The sequence below is a fragment of the Paramisgurnus dabryanus genome, chromosome 11, assembly GCF_030506205.2.
Source record: "Paramisgurnus dabryanus chromosome 11, PD_genome_1.1, whole genome shotgun sequence".
Classification (NCBI taxonomy): domain Eukaryota; kingdom Metazoa; phylum Chordata; class Actinopteri; order Cypriniformes; family Cobitidae; genus Paramisgurnus; species Paramisgurnus dabryanus.
This window is the reverse complement of record NC_133347.1, coordinates 16843861-16865876: the sequence shown is the minus strand read 5'-3', so window position 1 is coordinate 16865876 and position 22016 is coordinate 16843861. Positions and strand designations below refer to the sequence as shown.

Here is a 22016-nt window from a genome sequence, read left to right as displayed (position 1 = left end):
GATTTCTTTCTAATAAAAAAAACAGTTTACCAGTTCAGAACAGAAATGATAGTACACTGAAGTTTAATTTCCAACAAACTCCCATATAGTTTCCCAAGAACCATTTTCCTGGGAATTCTATTCCTGTTTCCAAAAACTATGCTCAATGTTGCACACTACCCAAACACCCACCAAACTTATGGTAAATAAGGTATCACGTGTACATATTTACAACCAGCACTGGCAGATCTTCCAAACTCCTGTACACATCCAATACATATCCTTTACTGAATGTCCTGAATTTGTCTGTACAAACTGCACATGTATAGGTATTCCTGTTGATAGAAATATTGCAGTACTTTAATATATTCCTGTCCACATAATATTTTCCTATCACACTTTCCTCAACACATATCTGTTTAATGATCAATGACTGACTGTGTCCATTCAATTGTGGTCAGTCTGCTCTGGTATCTTTCAATGACATCCATACTTTTGTGTCCGGGTGCATTATTTACTATAAAAATAATTGCTACATTTATGACATCTGTCACTTTAAAAAACATTTAGTTTAAATACATTTTCAGTATTTTTTTTAACAATAAATTTTAATTATTGTTTTGGTATCTCAAACATGTAAAATAGCAGGTGGGGCAACTGTCTGTACAAATGAGAAGTTTAACACCCGTGTTTAAATTATTAAGAATTCAAAATATGATACTGTGGCATTGTTTTATGTTCTAATCTAAGCCGAATCCTATTAACACATATTAGTAGTTGTTGGGATGCTTAAAAAACTTTTGTCCAACAATTTGGATGTTCTCAAATGTCTATAGTACAACCGCAATCATGGGCCTTTTATTAAAAAGTTAACAAGTATAAACAGTAACCATGAGATCAAATCATTCAGTGAACCCAAGTGGTCTTTATGGTTTAAAATATTTGTAGATTTCGCTCAAATACTGAAAAAATAGCTACTTTACTGTAATGGTTAGGCTGGTACTTTGTCAGATGGTACATAGTGTAAAACAAAAAAAAAAAGCAATGTAATACTAAAAATGCTATTTTATCAAACAATTGTATTTAAAAAGTATATTTACAAATGTGATATTACAGGCTTATACCAGCATCTGCATTCAAGTAGAAGTCTATAAATGTTCATTGCAGAGGTGAGGTCAGGTGCTGCAACCAAAAAGTCAAAGGGTGCAACTGCTATGAATGCCTAGCCTAGAAATCTAGACGCACCCTAGCGGCCGCAAAATATATTTGCTGCCAGGGTTTAGTCTAGGCACTCACAATACACTTAACCGGTCCAAAAACCAAAATTTGGTCAGGCCAATCACATCGTGTGTAGCGTCTGTGGGGCGGGCTTAACATGATGACGACAGAGCTGCAACGGTTCCTACTTGAAAATAGAGAATGGCTGCTGCTGCTGCTGGCGAACATGTCAGCTATCTTTTGAAGCGGCTTTGGCCGCGACTCTGGAGGACTTAGACTTATGTTTTTCTTTGAGAGAAGAGCAAATAAACCCTACTGAAGTCCTTTTTAAGCAAGAAAGATGTGTTTGGAGTTTTGCCGACTGGTTACGGTAACTACGTCACCTTCTTCGTTGCTCTGATCCGTCATAGCGCTATCCTATTGCGTGCAGAGGCATTTTGAGGGACAACCTTATATCCCGCCCCTTGCATTGAGCCGTTTGTGTGAAGAGTTGCCAGACCTTACATCTTGATGTAGGTCTGGCTAACCAGGCTAATGAATGCCCATAAGAAATACAAAACATTAGGCTTAATATTTTTGATATGCTAATAATTTAGCTAATCATTTTGTTTTAATAAATGTTAGTTTTATTTTAAGTGGTATACACTTTCAAACTATTTTCAGGAATATAATTTAGCCACTATTAAATAATCAAGCATATGACACATTCAAAGCAATGAATCTTATCTGGCAAATAGACATGGTTGCACTACCTGACATATTTTTCAATGGGCATATAAAAAAACTGTGGAAAGAAATCATTAAAATGTCATTGAAATGTTGTTCAATCATCAAAACTTTTAAAACACTTTATCCTGACTCAAATATGCATTAGCGTACTACAATGTATGCAGCAATGTACATTAATGCACATGTTAAAACTACGTTTTTATGACCCTGCTTGTCTTTGTATGGTCGGCTAAGTGTGAGGCCATGGTCGCTAGGCTCTTTTTTAAGCCTTAAGATTAAATATTTGGGTTGTGATATGAACTAAATATTCTGGTTCTACAGGTTTCATGAGACTCATAGCGACAGACCGTCGAGTTGCAACTCTTTAAACCACATTATCTGTTTACCTGAGAGCCTAACACGGTAATGTATAACATCTGATCTAATACATTATAAACGCTGATCTATAATATTAGCCTGCTAGCTGTGCTGATAGCGGTCATGTAATTCCTGTAAATAATGTAAATGACCGAACGAGGAAGTATATTAGCATACCAGCTAATAACGTCTGTTACAACTAACCTGATTTAGTACTGTAATTATTCATATTTTAGCTGTATAACTAACAGTAAAATATATTACACAGCCACGTTAGGGGATTGTACATCGCTGAAAGTGATAATTTGAATGAACGTTTTTTGAATGGTTGTTTTGGTTAGCTTGTGTGCATGCTAAGCTAAACCACAATGACTGAAGCAGCTTGCCAGATCTCTTGAGTTCAAAAACATTTCCTACTTACACTTGATCGTATACAGTACAAAAAAAAAAAAAGATTTTACAATAATAGATAAATATATGACAAAGAAACATGTTGGTGCAGATGGTAGACATTAACGGACTCGTTTTAGATGGATAGTGACGCACCATTTAAATCACAGTAAAATGTTGGTTAAGTTAGATGATGACACCTGGGTATTAATATGTAACGAACTGCTTAAGATTTACTAGTGGAAAGTTCATGATCTGCTTGTAACCCCTGATTGTCAGTTTTAAGTAATGGTCACAATTATTACAATATATCAACATAACAGAGCATTAATCTCATAGCTCATAGCACTACAATACATGAGCAGTAAATTTAAAGTCATTTATAAATAAAGATATTTATATATTTTCTACAAATGAAATGTAATAATGTCTTAAATGCATGTGTATCACCAGGCTCAGAGTGTACAGTGGGGACAGTAGGAACTCCGGGGAGTTTTAGGTTTATCTCCCCATGACAACGTTTCACCATGGTGACTGCGGCTCCAACAGTGATGCCGAGTGGGCGACCTCTGATGATGAAAGAAATATAGAGGAAGTTGAGGTTGCTGAACTTGGGCCACTGCTGAAGAGTCCAGAAAATTCTGAGTCAAAAGTGAGTAAAGAGACAGATGGAGACTAGAAGATGCAGAGTTTGTTACTTTTCATCACTTAATACAGACACCTCATAGGACAGCTGACAAAAACCATGATTCTATTTCACAGGGTGCCTCAGCGTGTCCCGACGAAGATGAGGATGAAGAAGGTTTGCTGGTGGTTACACTGCCCATGCAGGCGCACCATGCCATGGAGAAGATGGAGGAGTTTGTGCACAAGGTGACCTCTTCAACTATCCCAGAAGTCCTATATTGACAACACTTTACAAAAATGCAGTATGGTCATAGTTCATTGTGGCTTTTCCTGAATTAAAAAGACTCTTATGGTAGAACACCTCTCTTAATGTTACCAGATATGGGAAGGACGCTGGAGAGTTATCCCATTCCATCTCCTTCCAGATTGGCTAAAGGACAATGATTACCTGCTGCATGGACACCGCCCACCCATGCCCTCCTTCCGTGCTTGTTTTCGAAGCATCTTCAGAATTCACACAGAGACTGGAAACATCTGGACACACCTGCTAGGTTTGTACTACAGCCATGTCCTGCAACACTTTTAGAGCTCAACTCACAGCTGTAACAACATAAGCTGCATAAAAATACATTGCATTACACATTTCATTTAAAGGAATAGTTTGGCCAAAAATAAAAATTACCCCATGATTTACTCTCCCTCAAGCCATCCGAGTCCATTCTTTTTTCATATGAACACATATTCAGATAATTTTTGAAAATGTCTTAGTTCTTCCAATCTTTATAACGAATGAAATAGGGTCTAGCTCTTTCAAGTGCAAAGAATGTGAATCCATCCTTCGCAAAAGTAATCCACACAGCTCCAGGTGGATAAAAAAGGCTATATTCTCCTGTAGGTGCATGCGCATCCTACGTGTACAATGTATGCAGGGTTTCAAAATCTGTTGGTTCGCGTACAGTACACACTGAAAAAATGCATCATGCACACTGTACACAGACCCAAGCATATGCATGAGAAATGGAACATACATTGGCCTTTAGTAGGTTCATACTAGTTAAATAGCCACATTATTTTGAGTTTTAATCTGAGTTAAGGAGCGGTCTTGGCCTAATGGTTAGAGAGTCAGGCTTGTAACCCAAAGGTAGATGGTTCAAATATCAGCACCAACTGGTCTGTGTGTGTGTGTGTGTGTGTGTTCACAAATGGGTTAAATGCAGAGATCACATTTTGAGTATGACAATCACTTCAAAAGTAAACCTGTATTTCAGATAAGCCAACCCAAATATAACTATTGCAAAAATGTTTCCTTGCAGGCCTAATTTTCTTTGTGTGTTTGGGAACACTAACTTTGCTTCGACCAAGCATGTCGTTCATGGCTCCCGTGCAAGAGAAGGTTGTGTTTGGGATGTTCTTCTTGGGCGCAGTGCTCTGCTTGTGTTTCTCATGGCTTTTCCACACTGTCTACTGCCACTCCGAAAAAGTCTCCAGAACATTTTCCAAGTAAGTGATAAAGCCTGACAGACTGATTGTTGACCCATAGATTGAGTTTACATTTACCGAATATGCGTGCGTGTATTTATAAGCATCAGGACTCATTCAGATGTCATTTTGTATGCATTTTCTTCACCAGATTGGATTACTCTGGTATTGCTTTGTTGATAATGGGCTCGTTCGTTCCGTGGTTGTACTACTCATTTTACTGCTCTCCTCTGCCGCGGCTCATCTATCTCTCTGCCGTGTGTGTGCTGGGTGTATGTGCAATTGTTGTTGCCCAGTGGGACCGCTTCGCCACCCCTCGCCACCGGTCCACACGTGCAGGTAAGACTCAAGGTCATATTTGAAGATATGCCACTTGAAACTACCATTTGCATTATTTATAATTGCCTGCAAATATTGATTGATTTTGTTCAGAATTTGATATATAAGTCTAAATGGATATCAGTAAAGATGCTTTTTGCAGAATGTACCGGCAAGGGGTTGTTTAAACAACATAACATTGACCTTTTGAAATCATGTATGTCTGTGTATAGGTGTGTTTCTGGCCCTTGGCTTGAGTGGGATCATTCCCGCAGTGCACTTTAGTATAGCAGAGGGTTTTGTAAAGGCAACAACAGAAGGTCAGATGGGCTGGTTCTATCTGATGGGTGCCATGTACATCAGTGGAGCAACACTTTATGCAGCACGGGTACCTGAACGCTATTTCCCTGGAAAGTGTGATATCTGGGTAAGACTCTTGATTGTGTGATTGATTTATTATGGAATTCCAATTATTCATTTTGTAATATAGCAAAACGAGTAATGAAACGGTTTCTCTTTCTCAGTTTCAGTCACATCAGATATTCCACGTGTTGGTTGTCGGTGCAGCATTTGTCCATTTTTATGGAGTCTCAAACCTGCAGGAGTTTCGCTATGGTTTGGAAGGGGGATGCACAGATGACACGCTGCTTTAAAATAAGCTAATCTCTACATTATTTATCACAAACCATGTGAACTGTGGCCAGTGCCTGCGCACTTTACAACACGCTTTGATCCAACACAATACTGATTTGAAGATTTGTATTAACTCTGCAGGATTTTAACTTATTTTGGAATAAGAAATGTTTATTTGTTGAAATATTGGTAATTCTTAATAGATGATGCAGTCTTTTGTTTAGATTGTTCTGTAGTGCATATTGTGAATCACTGGAATAATCAAAATGTCATGATGCAACATTGTAAGTGTTGAGAGACACTACCTCCTACAGTATATGATTTTCTGACTCATTAGTTTATGTAATCTACAGGGTGGTTTTACATGTAAGATTTTAATTGCTGGTCAGTGTTGTACCTTGTAAATCAAATCATTGATTTAAGAGAAACGCACACAAACATGTTTCGGTGTCAGTTTTCATCGCATTATTTTGTTATAATTTCTTGACTTTTGACCTAAAACGACTCATAACTACAGCAGGTAACTAGCTGGGATTCTCTTTGGATGTTACCTTACCTGAATCAAGGTCTTAGTCCAGACTACTTGCAGTGTTTTGGGTGTTCATAAAAGACTATCTATTTACAAACAGCAGAATAAAGATGACACCACGATAATTGGTTTCTAATGTTAGTCATCTTTGTGATTTGTTGTCCTTTTCTTTCATGTAAGACATCTGGATTATTTATACTTATTTAAGAAGGTACATTTTTGAATAATCAATAAGGTTAAACAAAACCAAAGCCAAAAAGATACTTACAATGTATTTATATTTTAATCAAAGTGTTTGGTATCGAACCCATGACCTTTGCACTGCTAACACAAACCTTTACCAATTAAGCTACTTTATCTACTTTTATTCATTATTTTATTGCTATATAAAATATAATGCAAAATACTTTTTTATATAAAAGTATCTTTTACAAAAGTTAGCACCAGCTTCATAGCTAAATCAATGATTACAGTCACAAAACAATAGGTGTGTTTGATATCATGTAGCCCCGCAACAATGACAGTAGGATGACGTCAAAGTACCGCGAGATCGAGTCAAAATTAAACTTCTCCGAATATTTCTCTACCGCTCTCGCTGTACTTTGACGTCATAAACCTGTCGGTTCATGTGGCGCCGTATGAAGTCGAAAGAGTCTTGTGTCACGATGTGAACAGTGCGCGCGCGCACTTTAGTGACGTCCCAATGTTTTGCTTGGGATGCGCGCACACGTGAGCGCTCAGGTCTTGTTTTTTCACTGCTGGAGTTAAATTAATTCATTCACACCAGTGAGGGTCTCCATGCTTGGGCTGTCAGCAGATGAATAAATAAACTACCGTGGGACATTTCTGCTGTGCTGAGGATCAGCTGTACGCTGTGAGGTAGGTTACAATTACAGGTGTTCCGATTTAGTTAGCTTTAGCATGTAGCCGCTAAATCAAACACACATGATATTTTATCTTTCACCTAACTTACACAATCGCTTTTTAAAGAAATCAAATAAACAAAATACTAAAAGAAATTGTGTAGAAATTATTCTTTATTACTAGCAACAGAATGCCCTCGTCCTGTCATTGCATAACACTAGTATAGCAAAGGTGTTATTCTTTAAACCATTTAATTTGTTTATTCTACTGTTGTATTATCATATAATTAGGTTCTTCTTGTGATTTAGCTTTTAAAGTTATTATAAAGCCTTGCATTATTATTAAGGGTAGTGCAAGTTCACCCCAAAATCAAAGTTTTTGCCATCATTTAATATGATCAAACTATTATATGCCACTGTTCACGAGGGAAATTATTGATTTTTCTCTTTCTCTTACTTTTGATTTTAATTATGTTAATTTGTTCTCGTATAATGTGTCTAAAAGGCATCTTTAAGAAATTCAGAAGTTTTCTAGATGCATCAAACATCAGTTATCATCCCTATATAGATGTGTATTATATAGAGAAAAAGCGTCCCAGGCTGCCAGTAATGTGTGTAAAACAGATATAGATTTCTAATTATATTGGATCTAATAGTTTAACTAATAAAAATGCTTTATAATCTCATAAGAATCTGTATAGACAAGTGTCAACCGATTGGTTGTGTCCTACAGAAACCATCATCCTGCAGTGCCTGAGGTTTTGTCACTCAGCCCCATCCCCTGTTGTCATGGCACCCAAGGACATCATGACCAATTCGCATGCTAAATCCATCTTGAACGCCATGAATGCCCTACGAAAGAGCAACACACTATGTGACATCACTCTAAGGGTGGAGAGCACAGATTTTCCAGCCCACCGAATCGTACTGGCTGCCTGCAGTGATTACTTCTGTGCCATGTTCACGAGTGAGGTAATTAACAACCTTTATATGCACATTGATCGCATGGTATTGTCAGGCAACAATCTGTTCATAATTCATGCATGTGAGCAAACCACCCTCATTCAAAAAGTTTTACAAAGAAAACTCAGCTGTAGACAGTTTTTGCAGATGCTTCAAAAATCTGCTGGTTTGATTGACACAAAACACCGGATCTTATTTCCCCTTTGTCCTCCTTCCCTGTCCTTTTTTTATATACCCATTATTACTTACAGTGGCAAAAATCACTCTGGCAACTTTGTACTACTTACTAGCATTTCTACTCCTTCGCTGTAGGTGGCGTAGCTGATCTGTTTTTTCCAGTGTATGACAAAGCTATGTAAATGATCTTAAATGATCAAGTGGGCCTGTTCCAAATAAATACCCGTGATGGAATGATAGGATACGCTTAGCCAAAAACCAACAAACCTACACGAGTACTAGGCGTTGGCTTTTTTCCAGACTTTATATCTAGACAGTCTTGTACACTTGTAGGCTGCAGGTGTTGGTATTAAGGGAAGGCTCACATGTCATAGCCTGACCTTCAGACTGACAGCAGAAGGTCTTGAATCCATAGCAGTCTTATACATAGCTATAAATATTATTAAATTAAATTATTTGTCATCTCCTGTTCAGCTTTCTGAAAAAGGGAAGTCGTTTGTGGACATTCAAGGCCTGACTGCATCCACCATGGAGATCCTGCTGGATTTTGTTTACACTGAGACAGTGCTGGTTACTGTGGAAAATGTGCAGGAGCTGTTGCCCGCTGCCTGTCTACTGCAACTTAAAGGTATAGAAACAGCATTGGTTGCAGTATATGAACATTAATGTCTAAAAGTTGCATGATGGAAAAAATAATAGTATTATGAACAGTACCCTTGCATTAATATTCTGTTTTTGTTATTGCCGTTATATTTGTACCAGAGGGCTGTTGAATGCTTTATTCTTATTGGTTGAGACATGTTCCATGGATAGGCATTATTTTTCAATAAACACACACCTAATTGGTCAAATGTCTTAAAGTAAGCACCAGAGCAATGTCTGTGGTAACAGTGGTATAAGTGTAATAATTGACTTCAGTCCTTTAAATTATTTCAAAATATTGCACACCCATCGTGTAACGGCACAAATTACCACCTTGGTGGTGTGTATTTTTTTAGAATAATTAAATGGCCCATCCACAGTTATTTCTTGCATATTTCTTGTATTCAGACAAACATCTTTCCACAGCATTCACGCAGCATCTTTGTGGCTGTTATCCACCACATGTTGTAAATTCTTATTATATACTGATCAGTAAATCTTTGATAATGAATAAAAACCTGCTATGTGTTTAAGTTATGAGGGAATGCACTTTAAAGAGCAGGATAAGAGCTTTTGATAAGGGCTCTAAAACTCAATTTGAACAAGATGTCAACACAAACACAAACCTCCATGAAATAAGGGGTAATAATTATAGGGGCAAGATATAAGCTTGCTATTGGAACCCAGTTACAGAGGATAAAACGTAAAAAAGAATCTACAGTATTTTGCTCTGATGACTGAATTTACTGTGATATAAAAAGGATCTATTAATTGTAGGTTGTTATTTTATTGGATTAACAAATGCTCTAACTATATCTGTTTGTTTTTCATTTCTACAAATTAATTACGTTGAATGAATAAATAATAGTTTCCTTTTTAATGCTGTTCATTTATAAATAAACCACATCTTCTGATATCTAATTAATTTACTATTGTTAATAAATTGAACCTTATTATAAAGTGCTACAGATTTTTTTCTTTATCAGTCATGTCATTGTACTCCGCTATAACAAACCAACTAAATTTTCTAAAAACTTAAAAAAATTACATATCTTAGAATAATGCATAACAGTTTGGATTACTTGTTTTTTAACGTGACATTTGTTCATACATCCAGCATATGTGCAAATGCTTTCTGATTGGCCGAATAAACCCTTCAACATTACAAATTCACCATATTCTGGGTTAGCACCTGGGTGCAAAAAGGAACCTAGCCATGCCAAATCCAGCAGAACAGAGCGACACAGTTTTGCAGCGATTCAACCTTGTACTAGAAATAAACACAAATACTAAAAGAGTTGTGAAACCCTTATGGCAGAAGATGCCCAGATGTCAAAAATATCTTTAAAGCACATTTAACACTTCAAAGCTAGCCATTAAATCATGACTACTTTTTGCCAGTGGCACAAAACTCTAAATCTTTTGGAAGTTGAGCTCTTTGGCCTTAAAAAGCACTAATATATAATTAAATAAAACTGAGCTGATATCAATACAATTGCAAAACAACATCTTTGTTGTCAAGAATGGTGGTAGCATTGTAATGTAGCGATATATTTTAAAGCAGGAGGAAGTTTAAAGCCAAAAGGATGAGTTTAAAATATGTTACAATACAGTTTGTTAATTTGTCTTTTGCAGTTGGGTTATTTATTGTACAGCAACACTTAACTGATCTGGCATTATGTGTGTTTATTTGTCCTCCATAGGTGTGAAGAGAGCATGCTGTGATTTTCTAAACAGTCAGCTGGATCCTTCAAATTGTTTGGGAATCAGAGACTTTGCAGAAACCCACAACTGCCTGGACTTGATGCAGGCGGCAGAGCTCTTTTCACAGAAGCACTTTGCTGAAGTAGTCCAACAGGAAGAGTTCATGCTGCTCAGTCAAAGCGAAGTGGAGAAACTCATCAAATGTGACGAGATCCAGGTGAGATTGCGTAAAATCATATATGCATATCTAGGCTTGAATAGTAAAGTTTAGGTAAAACACTGATGATTAGATCAGATGTATTAGAGGCCATTCACATTTTTTGTTTAAAACCGTACAAAAAATGCGTCCGAAATGCTTTTCTCTCCACTTTCGCTCCTTTAGCATCTGCCAGGAAACCATGAGCCGCACTCTCCATAGATTCAGTAATGCATCTTCATGCATTGCTTTTTCTTTTGAGTCAAAATAATAGCCACTTGACGCCGAGACATTACAGATGCTAAATTGCGAACAGATTTTTTACATTTCGAACACTTTTGCCATGGCATTGTGTCAAAGTTTAATTTTATTTCAGGCATATTTTAGGCTTTTAGCGTGCTTAGATTAATTTGAAATTTGACACATACATCACATTTGTTGGCTGTTAAGTGTGGACAAAAAGGTCAGACAAAGACGTGTCTCTTAAAAGGCTCACTAGTGCCCCCGTTCATCTAAAATGTGGCGTTTCTTGTACCTGCAATTCCCAAACGGGTCAGGAAGGATACATATTCCACCGATTTTTACACACTTGATGCCCTTGCCCACCGGGCATCGTTTTCTGGGAAGCACCGTATAGCGAAAAAAAAATTTGTCAGGTCCCCCCATCGCTGCTTGCAGCTATATTTTGAGCTGTTTTTTTCATGTTTTTCTGATAAATACACACAATTTGAAAGAATAAATTCTACTGGAATTGGTTTCATAGCTATAACCCGCAACTCTGATGTGAATGAGTCCTATGGAGAGGAAATTAATGCCAACGAGCCAGCAATATCTTTGTTCAAAAACAGAGACAACGAAAAAGCAATAAATAAAAAAGTCATCTGAAACATAACTATAACATCCAGTGTTTAGATCTGAAATGTTCTACACTAGCTAATAAAAATGTGACGCATAATTGCAGATGCAATCATCTTACCGCACTTCTACATTTAAAATAACAAACTTATGCATGCAAAAGACAACATTTGAACGGCCCCTGATCTTTCATATCTCTTTGACCCTGGTTGGAGATTACTGTTTGAATGCAGCACATGTTGTTTAGCTTTCCAGTAATATACGGTAAAACCTGCACATTGGAAGTTTGAAATAGTCTCTTTTTTGTTATTGATGGTCTTTTTACAGCCAAAACCTTTAATAAAGGCACATAAAACTGCAAGTGTGGGCCTGTAAGACCCTTTATGTCTTGTTTGCGCACATAGACTTCTTCAAACTGAAACATTTGCTTTAAGTTCCTGTCTCTCAGCACGGCCCATTTGTTCTGGAGGTGTAATTATTATCGTTGAAGCACATGGTTACATGCAGAAGTTGAAGACCATGTTCAAACCATAAAACGTTAAAAGTAGCAAACTGCATGAAATTCATGCTGGAAGATTAGACTTTGTACTTTGTGTTTGAATAGGTAATTTATTTTATAGGTTGACTCCGAGGAGCCAGTATTCGAAGCAGTTTTAAATTGGGTAAAGCACAACCGAAAGGAGAGAGAGCTGTACCTATCCGATCTGCTGGAGTATGTTCGCATGCCGCTCCTCACGCCTCGATACATCACAGATGTCATTGACATGGAGGTCAGATGTTGTCAGTCAATAAACACTGCCTGTACTAGCGCACAGCAATGTTTCCTGCTCTGTGATATTGGATGAATGCCATCTACACATCGTATTGAACGGTGTGTTTGTGTGTGTTTCAGCCATTGATACGCTGCAGTTTACCATGTAGAGATTTGGTGGATGAAGCAAAGAAGTTTCACCTTCGGCCGGAGTTGCGCAGCGAGATGCAGAGTCCCCGAACCCAAGCAAGACTCGGTCTGATGCCTCTGTGTGTTTTTAGCATTTAGACCTAAAATTCTTATATAGAGATTTGATTCAGATTATAATATATGTTCATGATGTTGTTGTGAAACCTTATAAAACCACTTTCTGACTTTTTAGGTGCCAAAGAGGTCCTTTTGGTCATTGGAGGATTCGGCAGCCAACAGTCACCCATTGATGTTGTAGAGAAGTACGATCCCAAAACTCGAGAATGGAGCTTTCTTCCTGTGAGTTTTTACATTTCTTAAATGTCAATAGTTACACTTACGTAATTTAAAGGCGGGGTGCACGATCTCTGAAAGCCAATGTTCACATTTGAAATTACGTAAACAAACACACCCCTACCCCAATAGAATCTGGACCTTCTTTTGATAGACCCGCCCCACACATGCACAACCCAGACAACGATGTCAGTTAGTAGACATGCCCCTTTCTGCTGAATGGCTACAAGTGTGTTTTGGTACTCATCCTGACTCCCTTTTCCAAAGTGTTTTTCAAAAATCATGCACCCCGCCTTTAAACGTCCTCTTCACATCAACAAGGCATTTTTATATTCTAGAATATTGCACGGAAGCGACGCTACGTTGCCACTGTCGCTCTCAATGATCGTGTTTACGTTATTGGCGGGTACGATGGCCGATCACGGCTGAGTTCAGTTGAGTGTTTGGACTACACAGCAGATGAAGATGGAGTCTGGTACTCTGTCGCTACAATGAATGTGCGACGAGGACTTGCAGGAGCTACGACCCTTGGAGGTACATTTTTGTATTTTGACTGTACTTTATGTTGATCATTATGCTAACACGTTCTAATGAGTGGGCAGTGTTTGTTAAGACTGTGAGAGACTTGTAACTGTGAACATTAAATAGAACAGTACAGTTTACATCATAAACTGAAAATGAATCTGCCAACCAAACGGGTTCAGTGAGTCTGAAATATGTAGATTCATCAAATAAGCTACATCGCCTGAAGTGCTCCTCTTTTACGAGTCAGGTGACAAACCGCCCTTTTCTGTCAATCATAAAGTTGTTATTTTTCAAATATGGCAGACATGATCTATGTGGCGGGTGGATTCGATGGTAGCCGACGTCACACAAGCATGGAACGTTATGACCCAAATATTGACCAGTGGAGCATGCTGGGAGATATGCAGACTGCCAGGGAAGGAGCTGGACTTGTGGTAGCCAGTGGACTTATCTACTGTTTAGGTAAAATTCAAGAGATTCAAATGTTTAATGAGATTCGAATAGCAGAATGATACAATATTTTGAAATGACAACTAGACATTTGTTCTGTTCTATTTGTGCCGAGCAACCAGAAACCAGAATTTATTCAGCTTATGAAGACATGCAGTTCCTTAGTTGTGTGGTGACTTTTTGTTATTGTGGATGCAGGAGGATACGATGGTCTGAACATTTTGAATTCTGTAGAGCGGTATGACCCTCATACGGGGCACTGGACCAGTGTCACTCCCATGGCAAACAAGCGCTCAGGTATTTGTTTTAATATATCATCCCTGTTTCTGAAGATATTGAAGGGATAGTTCTTTTGGAAGATATTTTGAGGAATGTGTTTAACCAAACGGATCAGAGGCCCTATTGACTTCCATAGTAGGTGAATACTATGGAAGTCAATGGGGCCTCTGATCCTGTTTGGTTACAAACATTTCTCAAAATATCTTCCTTTGTGTTTTTCAGAACAAAGAAATGTTTCCAAAATTCATGAGTTCATTGGTAAAGATGACAGAATTTTCATTTTTGGGTAAACTTACCCTTTAAGATAACTTGAGGCCTAAAATAATATTTGGGAAGCCAGCATCATCTTATGAGTCCAACAGGTTTCATTTGTTTTCTGCAGGTGCAGGCGTGGCTCTTCTGAATGATCACATTTATGTCGTCGGAGGGTTTGATGGAACGGCCCACCTGTCTTCTGTAGAAGTCTATAATATCCGCACAGACTATTGGGCCACTGTGGCCAATATGACGACACCACGCTGCTATGTGGGAGCCACTGTCCTGAGAGGTCGCCTTTATGCCATAGCAGGGTGAGATATAACTCTCCACTTTTGAGCCTGTGTTAGTTTATTAGATTGCTTGTAGCATGATCTTCTATTTATTTAATACTTTATACAAGAAAATAAATGAATTTTCCAATGTAACGTGATGATTTCTATCCAGTGTCATTTCTCTGTCCAGATATGATGGTAACTCCCTGCTCAGCAGCATTGAATGTTACGACCCCGTGATCGACAGCTGGGAGGTGGTGACTTCCATGGCTACACAGCGTTGTGATGCGGGCGTGTGTGTGCTTAGAGAAAAATGAGAAAGATTGGAGTCTGAAATAGAGACGCTTGTAATCTGGATGCTGAAATGCTGCTCAGCGAAGCATTAGGACCCATCGGCAGCCTTTTTAAGACTCCCCCCTTTTTTTGACTCCAATTCTTTTGCCATCTGAGATCAGTCATTCTTTTCTCCCCAAAACTTGATGATGCTGACAGCTGGGTCCTATAAAGTGCAATATAATAATCTACTCACAAAGAAGAGACGCGTGTATGCCTTAGTGTCCATGTGACTAAATCCTTTCTACATGAAGACTGACTAAAGGAGAAAATATGACCGGAATCATCAAGATCTCACAGGTGCTTCATGTGATTTCTTTTATTATCTTTAATATCCGTTCTGACATTATCTCTGACAATTCTCAGTCTCTGGTCGCTGGGGCTGCACCCATGGACTCAAACTCTTTATCAATGTGCCTGACACACCAGGAAATGTTTCATTATCATGTACAGAGCCATCATAAAGATGCCACAATGCCAGTGTGCTGGTGTTTTATATGTTTAAAAAGGTGTGAATATGAATGAATGAGTGAATTTAGCTGTGCTCTCAGTACAAAACTGAGCTTATTTTTGCTTGTTAAATACTGGGATATTGGCACATTAATGTGAATGAAGGATAATTTGCATGGTGAATGATGTTCTGCAGTACATTATTGATGTGATATGTTGTTTTATTGGTGTGACTCTATGATAAAGACAATAAAGGAGATGTCTGTTTATCATGTAACAAAACTGACCTCAAAAGTCTCTCACATCAAACCTTTTCTGTGTAGATCGAAGAACCCACAAATCAATATTTAGCTTATTTTAATGCTTGACATTGACTAATTGTTACTTTTTTATATTACTAGTAATACACTGTGACATAATATTTCCTTTAGAAAAATGGCTAGGAATATTAATACCCTTCTGTGGTTAAAAACAGCATTTTTGCAGTTATTTTTGATGGTTAAATTCTTCTTGACCACCTCCATAGGGGATCAAGCATGAGGTGAGGCTGATACTGTGGTAAACTGATGTATGATGCAACATATCCTCATGTGTCATGGTACTTCAAAATGATCAAAAATACTTATTTGCTATTTGTTTATACCAGAGCTCACCTCAAAATATTCCCCAACTAATAGATTATTGGTTTCATTTGTATTTTCGTTAGAAAAACTGAGGTGCAAGAATATTTTTGAAGAAAAGGTGTTGAACAAAAGAAATACCTGAAACACCTCAGACGAAATTTGAACTTGTCCAGGGAGTCCAGGGACCCCCCTCCCATCCCTCTTGTTTCCCTTTAACCTATTTCCTTGCTAGGAAAGGCGGAGACATTTTAGCTCATGAGAGCGGTTAGAAGTTTTGCAACATTTTTAAATCTGAAGGCGAGTGTTCGGATCCACCAATAGTAGGGCGAGGAGGGTCTAAATCTCGCCGCTGGCCAATAGCGTGAAGGCGGGTATAACTATCAAAGCGCGTACCTTTAGCCTCTTTACATTGCTGTGTTGGCGGAGACACGTTACGCGTCTACACTCAACGGAGCTCAACGGTTTTTGGTGGTTTTTCACCTGAAAATTTTGCACTTTTTTCTAAATCCACGAAGATCAAGTCAAAATGGTAAGTGGGTCTAGCCCAATGTAGATTTGTCGTTTTTTATTTGCTAACTTCTAATAAAGTCAAACGTGACCCTTCAAACACACGATGGTTTTTAAAAGGGTAAGGTAGTTGAATTAATCTCTATAAAGTAACTTTTTATGGAATAAATGTAACCAATTTTTATGTTTTTTTTTTTTTTAACTGTTACTTCTTACGCATTTCTTGCGCATCTTTTATTTTTGTGAAATGTGTCTTGAAGAAAGTGTGACTTGTAATAAAGGCGGACTTTGTATACAAATCATAAAATGAGTGCGACGTTATTACATTGGTGTGTAATGTGATCGGATGCAGCGAGGAAGAAATTGGTGAAATACCGCAGCGGAGGCCCCACGCGCGGGGTCCGGTGAATGCGCGAGGATGGGGGATGGGGAGTGGGCTGATGTCACAGTGATCGTTTTATTAACGGACAGTTATATATTTTATTTATGTCGTTGTTTTGATGTTGACGGCTGAGAAAGTTTTATATATATATTCTCTTCCGCTATTGTACCAGAGTTCATGTTACTGCCTCCTTCCTGTCGCCCATTTTGCGATAAAGCGTGATGAACAAGAGACCGCCTATTTTACAACTACTCAATTTTAATGAAAACTTGTTTTCTTAAAAGACATTGGATTGCATCACTTGACTTTAAGTCCCCCACTATCCAGAACAACATTTAAATTCCCCAAACTTATAATAAAACCCAATAAATTATTGGAGAGCTTTCCATGGTTGGTTATTTGCTACAAGAATAACCAAGAATAATCTTGGGTTTTAGTTGTTACCTTATTTTAATGCTTGTATAGAAGATTCTATTACTTTTTCATTCTGTTGATTCTTTTGAAAAGTTTTATCACGTTAATCACGTAAATAATTCTAAAAAAATTTGTTGAAATTAATATTAAACCTCTTTTCTAGTCTTACTTTATATAATAAGACATTCTCACCATGAATATAGCCTTAGAAGCTGGCATGGTATTTTTTTGACAGAAAGAAAGGACCCCTAATAGACCCCTCCCCCTTGGTTTTAAAAGTGCTTCTCTGGACGAAAAACATGATGCAAATCATTAAGGGGAAGTTTCCCGGACATCCCTTACAAAATATTACTGGTGTACATCTTAAAAACGAACAATATGGCACTGATATTTGAAATAATGCACGTGCAAGCTGTTTTCAGCTAAGGCAGCTCATACAAGCAATTTAATCTTGGACTAAACTTAAGCCCTGTCCAGGTGAGTTTAAAGTCTCCTTAACTTCAAGTAGGCTTTCTTTATAGTGTCTGTATGCTTCGTTACAAAACTAAAAACCTTTACTTCTTTTCCACCACAGTAGGTTCAAGAACGATTACTCTATATTAGCTTATATTTATCTTCTCATTAAGCTGTAAAATGATACACTCACCCACTCACTGATTGCAGGTATCCAGTGTATGTGTTTTACAGGTTTGGGTGGTTCCTAGTACACTTGAGTGTGACCTTTTATCTTCAGTTTGTGATTGCACCATAATTATAGTTTCAAGTTCAACTTTATAATAAAGCAGTCAAACTCCAATTAGGGCTATTTGGGAAATCGTGGTACTTCACAAACCAAATCAAAGCTTTACTTTTTGTCTAATTTTAAACCTTGTCAGAATGTAACCTTTACTTTTGATTACTTTGTCCCAAGCACTGTGTGGAAATGAAATCTAACGCCCCATAGCAAAAAAAGAAATGACCAATGTATTATACACAGTGGTTTATAAACTGGGGGCCGCAAGGTGGTGCCAGGGGGATGCAAGGTTTTGTTTAATTAAAATGAGTTTTAGAACAGTTTTTTTCATATTTTTCTTTGGGGTGTGAAGGAATGCGCCGTACACAAGGGGGCCCGCATGCTTAAAAAGTTTGAAAACCACTGGATTAACCCATGTGTTACACCATTTTCTAACTGTCTTTCTATCTGTGTTTGTGTAGCGTGAGTGCATCTCTGTCCACGTGGGCCAAGCAGGAGTACAGATCGGCAATGCATGCTGGGAGTTGTATTGCCTGGAGCACGGCATCCAGCCTGATGGCAATATGCCAAGTGATAAGACGGTTGGTGTTGCGGATGACTCCTTCAACACTTTTTTCAGTGAGACTGGTGCTGGGAAGCATGTGCCACGAGCTGTTTTTGTAGATCTGGAGCCTTCCGTCATCGGTAAGTGGTTTGAGTTCTTATAGGGGGCTAAAATAGAACTGTCAATCATTGATAAAACAAGGTCACACGTGGCAATTTACTTGCATAAAAATACAGTACAATACAATAGGTTTACAATCAAATGCCTGTTTTACTTTTCAGATGAGGTAAGATCAGGGACCTACAAACAGCTGTTTCATCCAGAGCAACTCATTTCTGGGAAGGAAGATGCTGCAAATAACTATGCCCGGGGCCACTACACTGTTGGCAAGGAGATTATCGATGTGGTGTTGGAACGCGTCCGCAAACTGGTAAGAACTTTCTGCAGTGTTTTCACTGATGTAAGTTATATTAGTAGTAGTCTTTATAAAAAGTTTTAACTCTTGTATTTCCCCTGATCTAGACAGACCAGTGCACAGGTCTTCAGGGTTTCCTAATTTTCCACAGTTTTGGTGGAGGCACGGGTTCCGGTTTCACATCTCTGTTGATGGAGCGTCTCTCTGTTGACTACGGAAAGAAGTCCAAACTTGAGTTTGCCATCTATCCAGCTCCTCAGGTCTCAACAGCTGTGGTAGAGCCATATAACTCCATCCTTACCACACACACCACCCTGGAACACTCTGACTGCGCCTTCATGGTAGATAATGAGGCCATCTACGATATCTGCCGCCGAAACCTCGACATTGAGCGTCCCTCCTACACCAATCTGAACCGTCTCATCGGTCAGATCGTGTCCTCCATCACAGCTTCTCTGCGATTCGATGGAGCCCTAAATGTTGACCTGACGGAGTTTCAAACCAATTTGGTGCCATATCCTAGAATTCACTTCCCTCTTGTCACATACTCGCCCATCATCTCTGCTGAAAAGGCCTACCATGAGCAACTGTCTGTCTCTGAGATAACCAGTGCCTGCTTTGAGCCATCCAATCAGATGGTCAAGTGCGACCCCAGACATGGGAAGTACATGGCCTGCTGTATGCTGTATCGTGGTGATGTCGTACCCAAAGATGTGAATGCTGCCATTGCCAACATTAAGACAAAACGGTCTATCCAGTTTGTGGACTGGTGCCCAACTGGATTCAAGGTGGGAAAAATTGTTTGTTGGAAATAAGAAGTCATTTTGTTAAATGTAGTTAAGTTGAAGGTATTAACAGTGTGTCTTTCTAACAGGTTGGCATCAATTATCAGCCACCTACGGCGGTGCCTGGTGGAGACTTGGCTAAGGTACAGAGAGCTGTGTGTATGCTGAGCAACACCACAGCTATTGCTGAGGCCTGGGCCCGTCTGGACCACAAGTTTGATCTGATGTACGCCAAGCGTGCCTTCGTACATTGGTATGTTGGAGAGGGTATGGAAGAGGGAGAGTTCTCCGAGGCCAGAGAGGATCTTGCTGCCTTGGAGAAAGATTATGAGGAGGTTGGCGCAGATTCTGTGGAGGATGAAGAGGAGGGAGAGGAGTATTAAATCCACCAGGGGCAAATAAATGCTGCTCTAGGCTGCTGATCTAAGGCCGATTGTAAGCACTTTCCACTAGTTCTGTAGAATGGGTAGTTTTAGGTTGGAGAAAACTGGTTCTAGATCAGCACTTATAAGTAGTTACCTCTTCAGTACCAAGCTGCCACATTATTGTCCTTATGTTTGTGATATAAGTGTTATGTTTCATTCTTTTTCTTTACCTCTTCTGTCATACATAAGGCTCTTCTGTCTGTGAATGTAATTTGTTTTGTAAGCTGTTTTTGTCACGCACACCTGCTGTAATTGACGAATGGAGTTTCAGAATAAATTGTCAAATGTGTCTGTTTGTATTATTTAACTGAAGGGAGCTTTCCAATTCATATCCAAAGGATGAAATTAAATGAGATGTACTGTGCTTGTAAAATTTGACATAAGGAAAGATGTTTTAGGCACCATAATTGTGTAGGTTATGCATCTACCAGCAGGGGCTAACTGCCAATGGGAACCTTCCAAACCTTATGTCTTGAGGTACATGTGTTTTAATACCAAAATGGATGAATTAACAAAAATAATTTGGTTAACAAGCATTTAGAGGTGGTAAATGTGAGTTTAATAATGCTAGGATTTTCTGGGGGGGGGGGAGTAATTCTATGCTGTCCTGTTTATGGTTCATCATGATGCGTAAAGTGGCTTGGAGCAAGGAAGTCTAAATTGGAGTTAGATGTTTTCCTAAGTATCCTAAACCTATGAAGCCACTTAGTCTTTATGACCGCAAAATTATTTAATGCATTGCTGTAATTATTTTTACACCATAGACTGGAAAAAATACACAATACCATTTCAAATGTCTGGTGTTACATTAATATTTTTCTGCCAAATCTGGGATAACACAAATATAACTTTGGTAATATTTATGTGACTACATTTAAAAAAACAAACACATTTATATATTTTGCATTTTCAAAGTAGTCACAACTTGCCGTAGCATAAAACATCACTGCCGTTGTTTTGTTTAAAGATGTATATTGTTTTTTTCTGATGCACTTTTATAAAAGCTACCTAAATGTAAAAATAAACCTAAAAAATCAATTTACTACTGGTTTAATTCAAACCTTGTCTGTGAAACAGCCTGCTAAATTTCAGAAGTTTTTACTGAAATTATGTACATAAATAGTAACTATTTTAATTACTTTACAAAAATTAATATTATAATATTATACATAATTATAAGCAAGGTCTAATTTGCACGATGTACACTCAATTTTCCTGCTCATTCTGACCATCTGTGGATTGTTGTCCCTAAAATGTTCCTAAGACTTTTATTTATTTTTAACATAATAAAGAATTTATTATACAGAAGAAAAAAAGCAATTTAAAGTAGTGCTTGAGACCTACATTTCTGCTCAATGCCTAGCCATTTTAAATGAACAATTGCTTTCCTTTTAAACAATAAACTGTGTTACCTTGTCTCAATCATATAATTTATGCATATATGTTTATTTAGATGCATAAATAGCATGACTGAAACAAGGTTACAATTATTTATAACATTGAAGTTCAAGAGCTGCCTTTATTTCAACACCCCTACAAAAGTCTCCCACTTTTAAATGCCTTTCTACGACACCCCTCCCCCCTTTACGCAACAAACTATATAATGCTACTTGTCCAATGAGCAGCCGCCCTAAGTCTATTTAAAGAAGAAGTCCCGGTCGTTATTAGCTGTCACCTGAACGTATCCTTACGCGGAGGTAAACACTGGGGCGGAGCGACACGGCTGAC

The 22016-nt window shown here is 38.2% G+C and overlaps 3 protein-coding genes across 4 annotated transcripts; all 3 read left to right on the top strand.

Moving 5' to 3' along the window:
- The first annotated feature begins 2145 nt into the window (after positions 1-2145).
- On the top strand, positions 2146-6400 carry adipor1b (adiponectin receptor 1b). Its single transcript, XM_065247167.1, has 8 exons — positions 2146-2328; positions 3127-3325; positions 3436-3546; positions 3680-3851; positions 4614-4800; positions 4931-5118; positions 5331-5524; positions 5622-6400. The coding sequence occupies exons 2-8, from the start codon at positions 3185-3187 to the stop codon at positions 5748-5750; spliced, it is 1122 nt and encodes a 373-aa protein (XP_065103239.1). The 5' UTR covers positions 2146-2328; positions 3127-3184; the 3' UTR covers positions 5751-6400.
- Positions 6401-6946: 546 nt separating this feature from the next.
- On the top strand, positions 6947-15801 carry LOC135729473 (kelch-like protein 12). Of its 2 annotated transcripts, none has more exons than XM_065247164.2 (12): positions 6947-7138; positions 7856-8094; positions 8737-8890; positions 10608-10825; positions 12280-12429; positions 12552-12666; positions 12793-12899; positions 13232-13427; positions 13722-13880; positions 14067-14165; positions 14530-14716; positions 14850-15801. In XM_065247164.2, exons 2-12 carry the CDS (start codon positions 7912-7914, stop codon positions 14992-14994), a joined length of 1713 nt encoding a protein of 570 aa, XP_065103236.1. In that variant the 5' UTR covers positions 6947-7138; positions 7856-7911; the 3' UTR covers positions 14995-15801. The 2 variants fall into 2 exon arrangements, with proteins under 2 accessions (XP_065103236.1, XP_065103237.1); XM_065247165.2 differs by having other exon boundaries at positions 14868-15796.
- A 656-nt stretch (positions 15802-16457) lies between these two features.
- Positions 16458-20577, top strand: tuba5 (tubulin alpha 5). The gene is made up of 5 exons (XM_065247166.1): positions 16458-16612; positions 18581-18803; positions 18945-19093; positions 19186-19866; positions 19953-20577. The coding sequence occupies exons 1-5, from the start codon at positions 16610-16612 to the stop codon at positions 20244-20246; spliced, it is 1350 nt and encodes a 449-aa protein (XP_065103238.1). The 5' UTR covers positions 16458-16609; the 3' UTR covers positions 20247-20577.
- The last annotated feature ends 1439 nt before the right edge of the window (positions 20578-22016 follow it).